The 17531-nt window shown below is 45.2% G+C and overlaps 1 protein-coding gene across 2 annotated transcripts in view; it reads right to left on the reverse strand.

The window, feature by feature from the left end:
• Positions 1 to 1070: 1070 nt before the first annotated feature.
• The window catches only part of LOC126521417 (organic cation transporter protein-like), an 82439-nt gene continuing 65978 nt past the window's right edge, over positions 1071 to 17531 (reverse strand). For both annotated transcript variants that reach the window (XM_072288656.1, XM_050170109.3), the window contains exons 4-11: positions 15931 to 16085; positions 14927 to 15095; positions 13247 to 13373; positions 12445 to 12554; positions 10743 to 10957; positions 7524 to 7705; positions 6340 to 6503; positions 1071 to 2709 (exon numbers count right to left, since the gene is read on the reverse strand). In XM_072288656.1, coding sequence (XP_072144757.1) covers positions 2625 to 2709; positions 6340 to 6503; positions 7524 to 7705; positions 10743 to 10957; positions 12445 to 12554; positions 13247 to 13373; positions 14927 to 15095; positions 15931 to 16085 — 1207 coding nt within the window. In that variant the 3' untranslated portion in view covers positions 1071 to 2624. The remainder of the gene's footprint in view (positions 2710 to 6339; positions 6504 to 7523; positions 7706 to 10742; positions 10958 to 12444; positions 12555 to 13246; positions 13374 to 14926; positions 15096 to 15930; positions 16086 to 17531) is intronic.

The following is a 17531-nucleotide window of genomic DNA, read 5'->3' on the forward strand; positions in this document are numbered from 1 at the left end:
GTTTGTTTCTTTAAGAACAACGTCGTTGTACCAAGCATTATTGCTACACGACGTCCGTGCTAGTCTCATAATTTTGATTCAAGCCAGACAGCTATAGCTATTTCTATAGGGAAGGCTTTACTATGTTTCTTGGGAAGCGTATTCGGGAAAAAATTATAAACGTTGATCGCACGGGAGCTGATATTGCGGAACCAAAAAGAAAAGTAACGCGAGCTGTATTAGTTAATTAATTTTGTACAATATCACCAAAGCCATTCTTACCGTGAGGAGAAGCTGGCTGAGCCACAAAAGACGCTAGCATCCCAGGTGGTCAAACATTAAACCGGAGACTGCCACTGCAGCATGCCCCATACTCATATCGTGGTTCTGACACCTAAAGTCCTACAGTTTATTTTTTTTTTGTTATACAACGAAAAAAAGAAAAGAGAAAAGATGAGACAGCCGCCTCGAAGTTCTCGCACGAGAACACCATGACGTCATGGAATTTTGACGTCTTCTTGCTCGAACCCGGTTAATATTTTAACGGTAAGGATAGACTGCATTGTATTTTAAAAGAGCCAGACACAGAACTTAGCAAGCTGCAAGAACTTTTATGGAGCCACTTCGACCCAAGTACTAAAGAATAGGGTTGAAGGTGGGCGGGTTTGTACGGATGGCAGTGATACAAACACCACGACAAGGCGGGACGCAAGCTAAGAAAAGTAACAGACGAGCACGGATATGTTATTTTTCATTTTTTTTCTCTTTCAATTAATCACTTATAAGGCTTCGCTTGTCCTGTTCCATTTTTTTAACCTTGTGTCCCGTCTTGTCGCGCACTTTGTGTCAATACTAAAAAAAAGAAGAAAAAAAGAAAAGAAAAACATATCTGTGACGTTACACTGACGTGCCAGCACTGAGATCTTGGCACATCATTCAGCAAATGTAACCTCGACATTCATTTTCTCACCTGACAAACAAAATAATGAAATCGAGTTTTTAAGGAACACTCTATCAGTCTAAGTTGTTCCTTTATTGTTTTGTTTTCCTTTTCCTTTTTTTTTGATTGCTTTCAATAAAGAACTGCAAAGGGAAAGACAACCTCCTTTTAATCACAGATCACATGCGGTCGTATACAGAGCTCGTGAAAAAACGAGCCGGAAGAGCGAGAAGTCAGGGCTGCCTGTGATGATAGCTACAGCAGACGAACATCCACGCCCGCTTTTTTGACAGAACAGCGCTTGTACGGCGCTGTTCCGAAACCGTGCTGGAACAGTGGCGGAGCGGTGGTGTATGGTGGAACAGGAGTGCTTAAGGGGCACTAAAGAGGTAAAATAATAGGTCGACCTGTATTTGTAAATTGGGTGGCATCAATACCAAAGGAAAGCCATCCCTACCTTTGAGAGCAGGCTGGATAATCCAGAAAACACGCAAATACGAGCTGGTGGCTCCGTCGCCTTGAGGTGACGGCACCGTCTCGAGTGACGTCATGAATTTTAACGGTGTCTGCGTGCTCGGGCCTAGTTAATTATTTATCAACATAGGCGGGCGATACATTATCCTAAAGGAGCGAAATACTGAACTTAAGAAGTTTCGAGTGCTTTTACCACGCCGCAAAAATCCCAAATACAGGAATGTACTCCGAAATCCGTGACGTCACACTGACGTACGAGCTTCGGGGTTTCGGAGCGAAATTCAAAACGTAGTAGTTTGACCTTCATTTTCCTCTCCAGTATAACGAACATTTTCTCGCAAGATTGACGAAAGTACTTCTGTAAGAATACTTGATTAGTCTAAGCTGATATTGTATTTTATTTTAGTGACCCCTTAACATCGCGGACACACCGGGGTTGCGCGGAGCTTTCTCACTGTACAGTTGCATGACTTCGATGTGTTCCAATGCTGATTCTTGGTCTTTTGTTAGCGTAACTTTGTTTTTATGGCTGAGCCTGCGGTTGAGGAAAGAAAAGGTTCAAATGGTCTTTGAAATTCAACTCTAGTGATTAATGAGCAAAGCCGTAGTCTGACTGTCGTGTTACCTTCTGCTCGCACGTCCAACTATTACAATTCCTTCAGCTGCGAATTGACTAGCTCACTGGAATACCATTTTAGTTACTTGTGTTCGTTCCAATTCTTGCCGTATATACTCCAGGACCGCTATCAAATGTGAACTAAAAAACAAAATACTAGTTTAGAGAGCTTAAGTATGTACCAATTGACCCAAGTAGGCACGTTGTTGTAGTACAGAGAGGACATCATATGTTGGACTACTTAAAAAGCCGCGGCATGCTAGACACTTTACGTACCGCTTTAACGTACCTACGTGACTTGCGGACATGCAAGCTGTAGTAAAACAACTCGCTTTCCACGAATCAATCACGCCAGTGTGAAATAAAAATGGCAAACGTAGTAACGAAATTTGCCTTCTCTTCTCCTCTTGCCGCCCGACGGTTTACACATAATCCAGATATCCGGACGGATGCCTGGCAAGCTGTAAAGGAGCCGCACATCGCTGTTCAACAGCTGCTGGCCGCTCGACAATATGTCAGCGCAGGGAGGAGACGTTGATGGTTCCAGTCCATGGCTTAGGTAACTTGGGAAAAACTCGAGGTTCACAATGTGGGCACAGTTTTTTTAACAGTTTTTCAAAGAGGGCAGCCGTTCGAGATCAACTTCATCTCTTTCTCGTTTGTTTGGTTATCTACAGTTGGGCATCGGTCCTTGGTCCTCCTGCAGAGAAGAAAAAGCAGAGGATAGTGCTGGGATTCCTCCTAAATGTCACGGAATAAAGAAGCGAAAAATAGGCTGACGATTCGGGTTACACCTTGGCTATGCTGAATGCCAGCCAATACACCGTCAAAAATATACAGGTGACGACGTAGTGTTCCAAGTTTTGTTTTAAAGGAAGAAAACATGCAGAACATTGCGTTTACCCCACGTATTCGCTGGGAGCTGTGTGAAGCGAAGCCTTCGGGAAAAGGGTAATGAAATGCGGTAAACCTACATGTGACGCGCACAATTCTGTTTAGTTCAATGTAATGCAACGTGTGGACTTATGCAGTCTTTATGTACTGCATCATTCATGTTTGTGCGCTACATAGTTCGTAGGCTATGACGAAATTCAATGAGCCGTTTATGCGGGTTTACACTTTCAGATGTCGACGGAGTAATGTCACGAGGACGAGGGAACTGTCTGATGTTTGTCGATTGAAGAAAAAGAAAGGCTCGTGCGGTGAGAAGTGCGATGCTTAATGCTAATGCGTTTAAGGCTTCCATACCTGTTTCTCACCGTGTCACGTACCAAGTGGCACATACACGGCCCAGGAATGTGGCAGGCTAAATATAGGAAAATCATCGAGCTGTTCAATACCGTGTGCTATCACATCGAGAGGTACGTGTGCTTTAGAGATGCCTATGACGCTGCATTATGCGTTCACGGTTTATGTCGAGAGAACTGTTTCATCATGCCACTCATTTACAGTTCTTCCCTACTATGCTTCAGGAATAAGCTTCGAATAATGAACACCTTTTTTCAGGAAGCGTAGCAACAGAAAGTGGACCGGGAAAAGCCCTAATGGCGAAACAAGAAATGAAATTGACTTCATACTTTCTGCTGACCCCAGCATAGTACTAGCAGAATGTAGAAGTGATAGGTAGGGTAAAGTGAAGTGATCATAGGTTAGTGAGGGCTAGGATTCACCTCAATTTGAAGAGAGAAAGAGCAAAATTGGTCAAGAAGAAACAGGTAAACCTAGAGGCAGTAAGGGTAAAAGCAGACAAATTCAGGCTGGTACTTTGAAACAAATATGCAGCCTTAGAACAGAGAGATGATGACATAGAGCTAACGAATGAAACCGTTACTAGGTTGGCTTCAGAGACAGCAATTGAAGTGGCAGGCAAGGCACCAAGGCATCCAGTAGGCAAGCTCTCCCAAGTAACAAAGGATCTAATAAAGAAACAACAACAAATGAAAGTGTCCAACTCAAGAGATAAGACAGAATTCGCGAAACTGTCAAAACTGATCAAGAAGGCGAAAATAAGTTATATTCGAAACTATAATGTGGGAAAGACTGAAGAAGCCGTAAAAAATGGACGTAACCTAAGCCAAGATGTATGCTCTGAAAGATAAGCAGGGTAATATCATCAGCAATCTCGAAGATATAGTAAAAGCAGCGGAAGAATTCTATACTGACCTGTACAGCACCCAATTGTCCTGTAGAATACCTCAATTAGAAACAGCAATGAACAAGATACAGGAACTCGTCCTGTAACTATCTATGAGGCCAGAAGGGCCTTGCAAGACACGAAACGAGGTAGAGCGGCAGGAGAAGATGGAATAACAGTCGATTTAATCAAAGATGGAGGAGTCATAATGCTTGGAAAACTGGCGACTCTTTATACGAAGTGTCTATCGACTGCAAGGGTCCCAGAAAACTGGAAGAATGCAAACATTATGCTAATCCACAAAAAGGGAGACGTTAATGAATTGAAAAATTATCGGCCCATTAACTTACTCCCAGTATTATATAAAATATTTACCAAAATAATCTAGAATAAGGGCAACGCTGGACTTTAGTCAACCAAGGGAACAGGCTAGCTTAAGGAAGGGATACTCTACAATGGATGGCATCCATGTCATTAATCAGTTATCGAGAAATCCGCAGATTACAATAAGCTTGTCTATATGGCTTTTATAGATTATGAAAAGGCATTGTGATTCAGTAGAGATACCAACAGTCATAGCAGCATTACGTTATCAAGGAGTACAGAACGCTTACGTAAATACCTTGAAAAATATCTACACAGGTTCTACAGCTACCTTAATTCTACACAAGAAAAGCAGGAAGATGCCTATAAGGAAAAGGGTCAGACAGGGTGATACAATCTCTCCAATTCTATTCACTGCTTGCTTGGAAGAAGTATTCAAGCTATTAAACTGGGAAGGCTTAGGAGTAAAGATCGACGGCGAATGTCAGCAACCTTTGGTTTGCCGGTGACATTGTTCTACTCAGCAACAATGCAGACGGATTGCAACAAATGATTGAGTGCCTTAACAGAGAAAGCGTAAGAGTGGTCTTGAACATTAATATGTAGAAGACAAATATAATGTCCTATAGCCTGGAAAAGGAACAAGAGTTCAAGATTGCCAGTCAGCCTCTAGGATCCGTGAAGGAGTACGTTTATCTAGGTCAGTTACTCACAGGGGACCCTGATCATAAGAAGGAAACTTGCAGAAGAATAAAAATTGCTTTGGAGTACATACCGTAGACATTATCTGGTCTTGACTGGAAGCTTGCCACTATCATTGAAACGAAAGGTGTACAATCAATGCATTCTACCGGTGCTATAACGTATGGGGCAGAAACTTGGAGGTCGACAAATAAGCTCGAGAACAAGTTGATAACCGCGCAAAGAGCGATCGAACGAAGAATGTTAGGCGTAACGCTAAGAGACAGGAAGAGAGCGGTGTGGATCAGAGCAAACGGGGAAAGCTGATATTATATTTGACACTAAGAGGAATAAATGAAGCTGAGCAGGCCATGTAATGCTTAGGATGGATAACCAGTGGACCATTAGAGTTGCAGAATAGGTGCCAATAGAAGGGAAGCGCAGTCGAGGACGGCAAAAGATTAGGTGGGGTGATGAAATCAGGAAATTCGCAGGCACAAGCTGGAATTAGTTGGCGCAGGACAGAGGTGAATGGAGGTCGCAGGGAGGGAGGCCTTCATTCATCAGTGGACATAAAATAGGATGATGATGATGCTGATGATGCTGCTGCTGCTGCTGCTGATGATGATGATGAGTACTATGTCGGTCAGCACGCAGTGATTTCATACGCGGGTGCTAATGTATATATACTATATGCGCGCACTTTCAGCTATGTCGCGGCCGCTGCGCACGAAGGAATAGTGGTTATGAAAATAGCAGTACCTTCGAAGCTTGAAAGATACGAGTACTATCACACATGGGTTAGCTCACCGCCTTTGAACATTACGACGTCTGTGTACGTTTATTGCTTGATTTTACATTTCGCTTACACAGCTTTTAAGTGGCTAGCACGAGAGGACTAAACCGGCGCGGGAGTCGGTAGAACCGTGATAAGAGCCGTGAAAAAGAGAGCGCGAGAGGGAAATAAAAGGTGCGATATAATTTTGCCGGGTCATAATAATGTTTGCAACGAGTTGAGATCCCCATCCTTGAACCTATCAGTATTATTACCGATAAGTAAATATATGTTTAACTCCATCGTAGGAGCTAAAACGTTAGTGCGATTAACTTCTGCGGCTGGCGTCCCTGTCATCTTTCTTTATCACACGCCGGTCTCTCGCGCACATTTTTGAGAGGATGAACAAGCCATACCTGTTGAAAGAGAAGAACTTTTGTTTTTCCGCAAACTTCTGCGCGTCCTCCATGTTCTGGTACAGAGGATAACCTCGTGTTTCAGGTAGCCACACTGAAAATGCTCCTCCCAGTGTTGCGAGCATGGCTATTGCTGCAAACGGGATCCAGGCTCCGTACTTCCCCTGTGAGAGAAAGGGAGATGAAGTACTTACATGTTGCGCGTCTTTGTACAACGCGTCAGTGTTCACCAATCTATAGATATATACCACGTATGCACAAGCCGCAGTTCGCTTTGACAACATTATTTGCTTTCCGCATCAAAAGGGAAGATAGTGCTGCGTGTGACCACGGCGGCAGCGATGAAACTATCGACCACGTTCTTTGCCGTTGTTGCCGATACAGCGCACACAGGCAGTTAATCGCGACCGCGTTGGCCATTCTTGCCGACTGGCCGCTTTCAGAGCAGACAGTCCTGGAACGCCGGCCATACAGTCGTCACACCACAAGCCGCTCAAGGCACTCTTGAAATTTTTGCGTTCGAGTCGCCTATTAGAAAGAATATAGTTCTCACGGACGTTCCCAAACTCCTCTGTTATTTTTTTCGTGCGTTTCCTTTTATCTCCTTTTTGTCTTTCATTTCCATTTACCCTTCTTCTATTGCAGGGTGGAAAACCTGAACCTTTTCGGGGTAATCTCCCTGCATTTCCTAGCCCGTTTCTCTCTCTCTCTCTCTCTCACACACACACACACACACACACACGCACACGCACACGCACACACACACACACACACACACACACACACACACACACACACACACACACACAAGCCGCAGCATGTGTCTTGTGGGGAGACGGCTATTTCATTTCCTGAAGGGTTTATTTCTGTCGTGATGAGAAAGAGAGAGACAGAGAGTACATCGGATCGGTATGCCTACTTGATTCTTCAATCTGAACTAGTTGTTATTGATGACGATATAATGTATCGTAAAAGAAGGAAAAAAAGGACGGAAGGACGGAATTAATGAAGGCAGGAAGGAAGGAAGGAAGGAAGGAAGGAAGGAAGGAAGGAAGGAAGGAAGGAAGAAAGAAAGGAAGGAAGGACAATTTTTAAGGTCCAAATATTTTGTTAAATACAATTTCTGTGTTTGCATTGCTTCAGCATTATAAATGGAAATAGCCGCACATTCTTTCAGAACGTACAAGGTAGATGATGTAGGGCATACAGATGGTGATCGTCGAAGCGACCGACGAGGATGCGCCGAGGGCAAACGAGCGCACAGGAGTGGGCATCACTTCGGACGCCTGCTGGTACATGACCATTGCGGACGCCGTGCAGGAGAACTTGGCCAACATCACGAGGACGATGCCGGTGACTTGCGCCTCTGCATGCAAGGAGGCGGAATAAACAAGTTTGAAACGCACTGCGCTACAATCGCACTATTTGAAATCAACAAACTTCAACTGGTAGAAAGCTCAAAGTGGTACATGCTTAAAGCTTGTCACAAACGGATGTCAGTGAGACCACTTTTCGCTCGACAAGTTTCACCAACCAAGACAGTTTTCCGCGAGACAATCGGGCTGTCATTTTACACGTTGTTCTGAAAGTGTTAGCATATTATAGGATTCGCTTCTCCGACATGCAGCGTTTCTTGCACATAACCTCTATGTATACCCTTGTATTGACTTGCGTTATAGCGTTAGCCACTTGCAAGAATTCACAGAGATATATTCCTTTCTCTATGTAGCTACCACGGAAACCTGCTGAAGCATCTCTGATGGCTGACGCTTCAAAAGGAGGTAAGGTGAAGCGCAAGGTCATTTTTCATTTGCACGCTAAATGTTGCGTACAGCAGTTACGAAGGCGACGTGATTGAGGTTTAAGGAGGCCCCTCAGTCGACAGTCTTAACCCTTTAGCTTTTATAGCCTGTTGTTTAGATATCGCCCCGTACCGAATCTGTGCTCCTATGACTCCGAAAGGGACGTCTAAGCGAGATAAAGGTGGTTTCGGCGCCACGTGCAGTCATCCGAACAAAAGATGTCGGCATGTTACCATCCCTGTCTCGGGAAACAGTGCTTGCACACTTCAATTTCCAACGAGGTTGAGCAATAAAAAAATAATAATAAAAAAAATATCACAGACGCGGCTGCATCCATTCACGTGCAAAGATCGCAGTTGGCAACTCTGCGATATTGACTGACATGGCGGGCTGCTATAAGATGCGAGATGGTTAGCTTTGCTAATTCAGAGCTTGTACAGTACGAAAGTATGGTGGTATTATAGCATTTTTTGCGTGTCACACACCCATTTGTTTTCGCAAGGAGCCCATAAATTTTTCCGAAGCACACTAAATGATGTGAAACTAATGTTGGATGTTTTAACCTTGCGCGAAATTATTCAGATCCAATGGACATATTGGAGTCTACGTGAAGCGCAGCTTTAGTCAAGCGGTTAATGAAGCGCTCTGTGGGAATCCATGTTAATCGTGCGAAGCATTTTGCAGGTAGCTAACTATCCAGTGTTTTGTTTGGTCATTCTGTTAACGCTTCGCAGAAACCCAAAGTGTTTGTGAAAGGCGAGCAATAGCGTCTGTGACGTGAGCCTGTGTGACGACAGCAGCAGGACAGGCGTGACGTCGGTGTTGTTAGTATGACGCCGATGGCAGGGTGAGCGATTTTTTGTATTCCAGAGAACATATGTTACAACCTGCTTCACCAATAAGGATGACCCTGAAGGCGGTACAGTGTCGCGCAGCGTCTGCGTATCGCTAGGTACTGCGAGGAGAGGAGTGAGGAATATATGGGTCCGATTCCGAAGGTGGTAGACCCTAACAAAGTGACTTAACTAATGCGAGCTACTACGGGGAAAGATGGAACTGGCACGTGCTCGTTTTCATAAGCAATGCGACTTAAAGGAACACTAAGGAGAAACAATCTCTTTGGACTGATAAGGTATACTTTCAAAACTCCATTTTTGCTAATTTCCCAGTTTGTTGCAACTGGTTCACGTCGAAATGGACACTACGGTCAAATCGTGACTCCACAACCTTCACGAAGACCCCGCCGCCAATGTCCACACTAAAAGAAATCTTATGAACAAGGCCTCATACCTCTCTGCCTGGGTGAAAAAAAAAATCGGACTTGAGACGCTGTCTGGGCATGTTGTGTCAGAGTGTGTTGTACATCTATACTGTGACATCACCATTAACGGCTCCTCATTAAATACTCATCGCAAGTGCCCGAGTATACCGTCGGAACTCTGCCACAAAAATGCCCCGACGTGACCATTACTTCTTCTCACGTGGGTATTGCAAGAAGAGTTGCACGGACATTCCAGGCAAGCGGCCGATAGCATGCATGTGTGATGCGCTTGCCGAGTGTTCTTCACGTTGCGTGATCTGCTGACGACTACGATGTCCGACATCAACAACACCAGGCCGACAACGAGCCGTGAACGTTGCTCGCACGGTACCTTCATCCGAATTATCTTTCCCCGCGCCTCGTAGTACAGTTCATATGGTCTGCTCAGTTTTGAACGCGCGGAAATCTTGCTATGGTGGAGAAAGCGGCAACACTACGTATACGGTGTGTGACAAGCACGCGCCGCCCACGGCAGGTGCTTCTCACCATCTCAGGATTCTAACCGAGGTTGCTAGCTGTCATCATATTATTTCTGTTTATGCGCGCGCTTACCAGGCGTGTTTACTTAGTCAGCTTATGTGTACTGCAATTCATACTGCCGCTAAAGCTACGAGCCTTGCCTTGTGAAATATTCTAATATGGTGCTATCGCATTCATTGCTTCGCTATTACATATGTCGAAATTGTGAGTTTTTTTTAATGCGTCGTTCCCTGTTTCTTTGCGGCTTCACTTCGCGTTGTAATCGTAAAATATTTATTTTATTTTTCTGAGTGGCTGACTCTCTCCACTCACGTTATTTACGTACAAATACGTACGCCTCGCCCTCCAACTCGGCAAGGAATATGACGACGACACGTAACACTTGAGGAAGTAGGAAATAAAAATAATAATAAAACGAAGCGTCGCTTTAAAGAGCCTACAAGTGAAATTTGTTTTTCTTTTGCTCAATATATCAGGCTACGGGAGGATTACTGCCACGTACAACAGTTTTAGCTAGTGGTTCAACGATGAAGGCCACGGCACGGCGACGACCATAACCACAACGATGCCCGCATTACGACGACAGCTGTGGCGAAGACGACGCGTTGATTCTCACGTTGGGGACGCAGTTTTGAATGTCGGGTAGAAAAGATAGATGGAGTAGCTGTTCTGCAGCGTTTCGTCAGAAGAATAACGTGTGCGACACTCGCGAACAGACGTCTACAAATGTCGCCGTAATGCGTACACTATACCGTCGCTGTTAATTGTAGAGGCCTCACCCGGATTGCGCACGAGCTCACCTTTGGGCACGAGGCAGAAGGCGATGCATGATATGCTGACCATGAACTGGAAGAAGACGTTCATCCATCGGCGTCCCAGTTTTTCCATGGCCCACCAGGCGACCACGCAGGCCGGGAACTCGACGAGTGCCAGAAGGAAGAAGTTGACGAACTCGTTGCCGCTCATGTTGGTCACGTTGATGCTCATGCCGTAGTACGCGCCCGCGTTGGCGACCCTTGATTGGCGGGGCGAAAGCATGACTGACTCAGTGGCTGAGAGCTGAGATGGCTGTCTTCTGCGTGGTTAATCAGATAACCGATTTATTTTCTGGTCTCAACGTATACACGGTGTGAGTCTCAGCGAGTTAAGGGAAGCAGAGAGAGCTTCTGGCTTTATTCGTTCTCCTACTGCCCCTGAATGTGTCAGTGGTCTGTCTTGAGTAAGTTTCGCAGGGGTCGTGCAATCTTAAATCTGATATTGGCTAAATGTCCACGTCGAAATGGGCATCCGCTGCAGCGCTCCCACCCTATCTATGACATTTGCCAATTGTTCATTACAGTAAAACAGCCCTGTTCTCTACTACACTGCTCTTCTTGCGGAATTCATTAGGGGCCTGCATAACTACGGGATAGAAATGGATCTCCTTATGTATCGCAATTGAAAGTGAGCATACTCATTTTCCCCTCTTCACATTAGAAAGGGATGCGCGGCAACGGAATGATGAGGATAGTTAACGTTGGTTAACTGTAGTCTAGTACAATTTTGTGTGGATGGGAAATAATTATTGCATCTATAAGTTTGCGCGAGATCATTAAACTGTGAACACGAGGTTGCTTGTTTTGTCAATTTGAAATTATTTCATATTAGTCATATACTACCATATATCGTGGTGAAACAAGAGGATCAACAGAGCTGCTTGTTGGCCTAGTTGGTACTTGTAAAAGACATGTTTTTTGCCGCAATTGAACACACACAAAAGGAAGACACATAAAGACAACACGGATGCATACATACACGCATGCGCTGGCTGTTCACAGATCTACGTTACCCACTCAACGGTCAAACAATCTAGTTTCCGATTTATAGAGCATGATAGATGTATCGCTAATGCAATTTGTACCTTTTTTTTATATAGTAAGCTTCCATCAGCTCACGTGCTGTTTGAAATCTATTTCTGCCAAGAATCCCAATCTCAGAAAACCGTGGTTTGCACATGCAGGCCTTGCAGTGCGCAGGCAAATGTGCCACGCCATCTTTCATTAGATTTAGTACGTGTTCCCTGGCTCGTTCGTTTATGCAGCGTCCAGTCTGTCCTATATAGGACAAGAGGAGCTGGATAAAAGTTGAACGTTGAAAAAGGTAACACAAAAGCTTTCCGAACGTACCTTTTCAAAACATTCCAACGCTCGCGATATTCACATTCCGCCCGAAGAGCAGAAATTTTCACTGTGTGTGTATTTTGTAATGTGGTGCATGTATTTCTTCGGCGTTGCCTAAAAGGCTTCCCATTTTTTTATTAAGACGTCTGGTGCTAAGAGATTCTTGCCAATATTTCTTTCCCCATTGACTCCCATATTTGCTGTTTTCTCATATTATAATGTTCCACACGCCATATGCAATATAGCAAGACACGAATCTCAAGCACATACGTGTGACGCGGTCTGTTAGCATGAACCAAAGTCAGCATTATACTTTACATTACTTTCGGCATAATTTACATACCAGCTGAGCGTGATGATGAGAAAGTTACTACGGACTTTCGGGATCCGTATGAGGTCGGCAGTAGACGACTTGGCCACTTTTTCTTCCTCTGCAAGTTTTTTCTGGACCCGCTGGCAAGAGAAAAGAATAACGCCATCAGGTATTCGATTTGGAGAAGATCAATCTCAAGAATATGTTGCTTGTGATACGAACGACGGCAACTTTCCTTGCGACAGTTATTGTGGAAAAGAATAAGCAGAAGAGAGAAGTCATATATAATACTCTAGAACCGATTTCGTCTTGGAGAATATTTTTTTTTTAAGTAGTTGTTGTTTATCTTCAATTTGTTGAAGGGGTTGTTACACTTTCACCTCAGTTTAGAGCTCCGAAAAACCAGCCGCTTATACAACACTTTTTTTTTTAGATTTCGGAACGTGACCGTTGTTTCTTGCGCACTACCGATAGCCACAGTGGGGGCAACTTCCCTGCCCATACGTACAACTACAGCTCCCCCTCTCAGGGTGACCGAAAGGATGACTTTGTTTTCTCTCGACGCCGTAAGCACGTCAGTCGAATTACATCTCCCCACAACCTTCTCGCCTGCGCAACTGCTTCGCGCTCTCTGTTTTGTTTGATTGACACGAGTGTCTCGCAGCTCCAACCATGCGGGCATTATCAGGTTTTCGATCAGTAATGACGTCAACCAGGAACGCTCCGAAACAGAGTGAAGTGCGAAAGAAAAAGGTACGCGACAGAACAAAAGCGGAAGGGTGTTCTGACGAGAGGAAGAGAGGTGCTGAGGCACGCTCGATTAGCCAATTACCTCCAAATCGGTGGCGAGGCTTTTTGGCGGGCAGACGCCGTTTGTCTTCGCCACGCGCGTCAGCACGCGGGTGGCTTCACTGAAACGGTCCCGCGATAAAAGCCACCGCGCAGACTCCGGCAGCAGCCTGGCACCGAGAAGAGACAACGTGCGAGGACGTGAGGTGTGCGCACGTGAATGTGATCGGAGAGAACAACGTTTGGCTGGCTCACCGAAACAGCGCTTTAAACGGCACTTATACAGTCTTGTTGACCAAATGTGCAGGCAAAGCCATCGGTGTTTGAAAAATTCGCGATTGGTGGGCGTGTCTACCAATCGCGAATTTTTAAATATTGAGGGTTTTTGCCTGCACATTTACTTTCTCTTACCTTTCCTTAAGCAGGTCATACAATGCGTAGAGCAGATAACTCGTTATCTTCTGGGGGGGGGCGAACGAATTCTAAGGAATGAAACAAAGGCGAGGAAGGCATAGGATAAGGTAGCGTGATTAAATGAGGAAATTTACACAGATAGGATAAGATCAGCTGATGCAACACAGGAATAATTGGAGGTCTCTTGGAGAGAAAAAAAAAAAAGGTATTTCGGAGAAAATCTGAAATAAGCTGCTGCTGCTACTGATAATGATGAGGACATTAATAATGATGACGATACATCCACGTATTATTTCTGTACGTAAATGGTCTCAGCGGTCGGCTGAACAAGAGAAACAAGAACAAGAACAAGAAGAAGAAAAACAAGAATAAGAAGAACAAGAACAACATCAACACTTTGCGGAAAGTGCTTGGGAAATGGCGCAAGTCGTCGGTTTGGGATTGGTAGTCAGGCGGGTGGCTCGAACGGGGGCAGGCTCAGTCAGTAAAGGAAGTGCAGCCGCGGCAGGCAGTCCTGTATACAAGTGACACTGCCCAGAGAACGATACATCGTTCCAGAGACGGGACACTGAAAACAAAAGCTGCCACACGCTGTCGGTTTGACGTCTTTTTCTATCGGGCGGGAAATGCTGCGTGGCTACCGAGACGGCATGCAAGCTGCTCCACATACTTTGTATGTGTGACACTTTTGAGTGTTGCTAGGGCAGAGTTTCCTAACAGCTTACAGTTGCTCGGACCGTTATTCAGGAAGCAATGAATCCAGCTGAATCTTACGTTCACCCACGGAGCCCTCTCTTAACCCCGCATTGTCTCTAAGAATTGTTTTCTGTAAAGATACGGTAAAATTGCACGAGGTGTTCTTACACTGACGAAGTAACAGGCAGCAACCTATGTTCCAGTTCAGAAATGAATTTCGCAGCAAGCACACTGCTGTGATACTGTGTCCAGGAATGTGTTTGGAGCGAAATGGTGGAATCTCGGCCGGAAGACACAAACGCTTACTTCCAAGTGTACCTAGCCTATTATTATTTGGCCAGGAGTAGCTGATCGCGTAATAACCTTTACGTGGAAATCTAGGCCCCTATCGTCAGCCCCTGCCTGCTGTTCGGGTTTAGCTGTGTGTGCCGTCACATCCACCATCAAGCGCAGCTTAAACTTGTCAACAACGCGCGCTATAAAGGTGGAGACGTGCGCAACTGTCAAGTGACGGAGTGCAGTATGCTTGGCAGGCGCGATACGCATATCGAGCCTTTAGTTGCACGGGACGTGCAGTACGTGGGGTAAAATAAAAAAAAAAACAGCGCCTTACTTCCAGTAGACAGCGTTGAGCGCTGCTGCTGCAGAGCACATGAGACCGAGTACTGTCCAGTCACGGGTCAGAAAAGCTGCCAGCGGCAGCAGGCACAGGCCGGCGGTCCAAGACATCCAGCCGACGGCAAGCATGGCCGTGCGCTGCTTGGTGCCCACCAGCTCCAGCACTGTGTGCGTTGTCAATCAATCAATCAATCAATCAATCAATCAATCAATCAATCAATCAATCAATCAATCAATCAATCAATCAATCAATCAATCAATCAATCAATCAATCTTGTCTGAAGTAACTCCGGGTGTTTGACCGGGGTCGGAGGAGCGGTCTCAAGATGGCCGCAGGGCTATTAGCTCTGATGCCAGCGAGTCGATCCTGAAACGACTCAATAGACGTTTTAAATAAATAAAACAATAGATAGATAGATAGATAGATAGATAGATAGATAGATAGATAGATAGATAGATAGATAGATAGATAGATATTTTGACGTCGCCTTGCACGGTGTTGGTGAGACCCATTGCAAGGGAGGACAAGTTGAGCGTGGAGGACGCGCGTGCGCTTTATTGCCCCTGTGGCGAGGCCTTGGCCCACGGCAGCGTCTGTAAAGCATGTCTAAGGAGCAGGGCAACTTGTAATCGTGCGTAGCTCTCTTAATATGAGACGCTTCACTTGAATTGTGGCGCTGTTTTACTGCAGCTGTACCCTACGCGCCTACAAAGTTTATTCAAACCATATCAGGGACCCTACTGCGTTTTCTAAAAATACTGAACCATTGCTTCCGAGCGGCGCGCAATTAAACCCATAACTTTCGTATCTTTCCGAAAAAAGATAAGAAAAAAAAGAAAAACCTACGTTTTGCAGTTTCTTTTTTTTGGCGCACAGCTCGTAGCGCTATAGCTCGTTACTTACAGTGCTTGCGATGCTCTTTCGGTCACTTGCGCACCGCGGCATTCACAGACAGTAGAAAGACACGGCCTCTCGGCATGGCTCGAATGTATACTCACGTATCACGTACGGGATCTGGAATATCTGCGGCATGATGGTGGCGTTGACGAACCTCAGGACGACGAAGGCGACGAAGTTGGTCACGAGGATGGACGCGATGCCGAACACGGTGGCCACCACCACGGTGATGAAGAAGGCGAACCGGCGGCCGATCCTGTTGAGTCGCCGTCACGGGATCATTAGCCCTATTGGTTGTCATAATTACCAGTCTTGCGATCATAAGCACGCACGTCCCCGTTACGCGGCCTTCCCTATTCACAGCAGCACTTGAGTCTCACTTCTAACACTCTTTAGCGACACCTGTGCAGCGTCCTCCGCGTAGAAGGAATGACGTCAAAGGATGACGGAGGACGAATGATGTCGTCAGAACGCCGAATTTTAACGCCATGCATTCGCCCATATCTTTCCTTCTTTTTAATGAAGTGGTGTTAAATGTCAGCTGCAACTATGAATTTCATTTTGGTTCAATCGGTCTTAAATGAGCAGTATACTGAGTGCTTCTACGAAATCCTTTACCAATTTTCAGAAATCACCTGTGGCAGATAGCACGATTCTAATCCTTCAGCTGGATTTCTCAAAGAGGCGGACATTATTTGCACGAGAAATAGAAATGCATAATTATATAGCTAATTACTAAAATTCACTAATCAAGTTTTAACTAATCTCCTCGCGTCACACATCGCAGTTCATAAATTGTAGACGGGGAGTTCACAAGGCTTATCCGCTTGGAAGGATTTCTCAGGATGAAACCTGTATTGAGATATTAATTCCCGAAATTTGCGAATACATTGGCGCCCCAGTTACTTTTCTGCTTCACCGCATAAAACGGAGTTTTGTCGAAAGAGTAAGTGGAACCGCAGTTCGTTTTTACAGCAAGTTTGATGGCGCAAATCTCGCGAATGGTGTCGGCCGCAGAATTTGTCACGTGGAGTGGACCCGGCTTGCGGACTACCAGTCTACAATTTGTAAGCTGCCATATGTGCCGTTGGGTAACTAGTTAGCATTTATCAATTTTTAGTAATTATTAAAAATGCATTTCGAATTCTTGTGCGACTAATGTCCCCCTATTTATGTAAACCAACTCAAATGCTATAATTGTGTTATCTGTCGCGGGTGATATTTAAAAATATGCTAGAAGTATTCGTAGAAACAACCAATATACCGCAGAAGCAATCTTGGCAAAGCCACAGGGCTGATATTAGCAGTATTTTCTTGTTAGCAGCCTTTAACACCGCCCCCATCGCCCGTCGGCCCATAAAGCGGTGAAGGCACTTTTGTGCTTCTTAAGGACGATGGGCTTGTGCGACCATCTGTGACTATTAATGCAATTTCTGTAAGGCCACACATGTTAGCGAACTCACCGCAATTTCCTTCTTTCCTTCCCTCCTTTCTCTCCCTGTTATCTTTGTTTTCCCCCTTTCCTATTCCCCCGGTGTAGGGTAGCCAACCAGACGTTATTCTGGTTAACCTCCCTGCCTTCTACTTATCTCTTTCCCTCCTCCTTAAAAACTGCCCCAAAGCAGACGACGCGTGCACCTGGTGGTTAGACGCCGTGAAGTAGCTCCCAGCACGTCACCTCCGAGATTTTTCAGGGCACCGC

This window comes from Dermacentor andersoni, chromosome 6, assembly GCF_023375885.2.
Source record: "Dermacentor andersoni chromosome 6, qqDerAnde1_hic_scaffold, whole genome shotgun sequence".
In the NCBI taxonomy this organism is placed as follows: Eukaryota; Metazoa; Arthropoda; class Arachnida; order Ixodida; family Ixodidae; genus Dermacentor; species Dermacentor andersoni.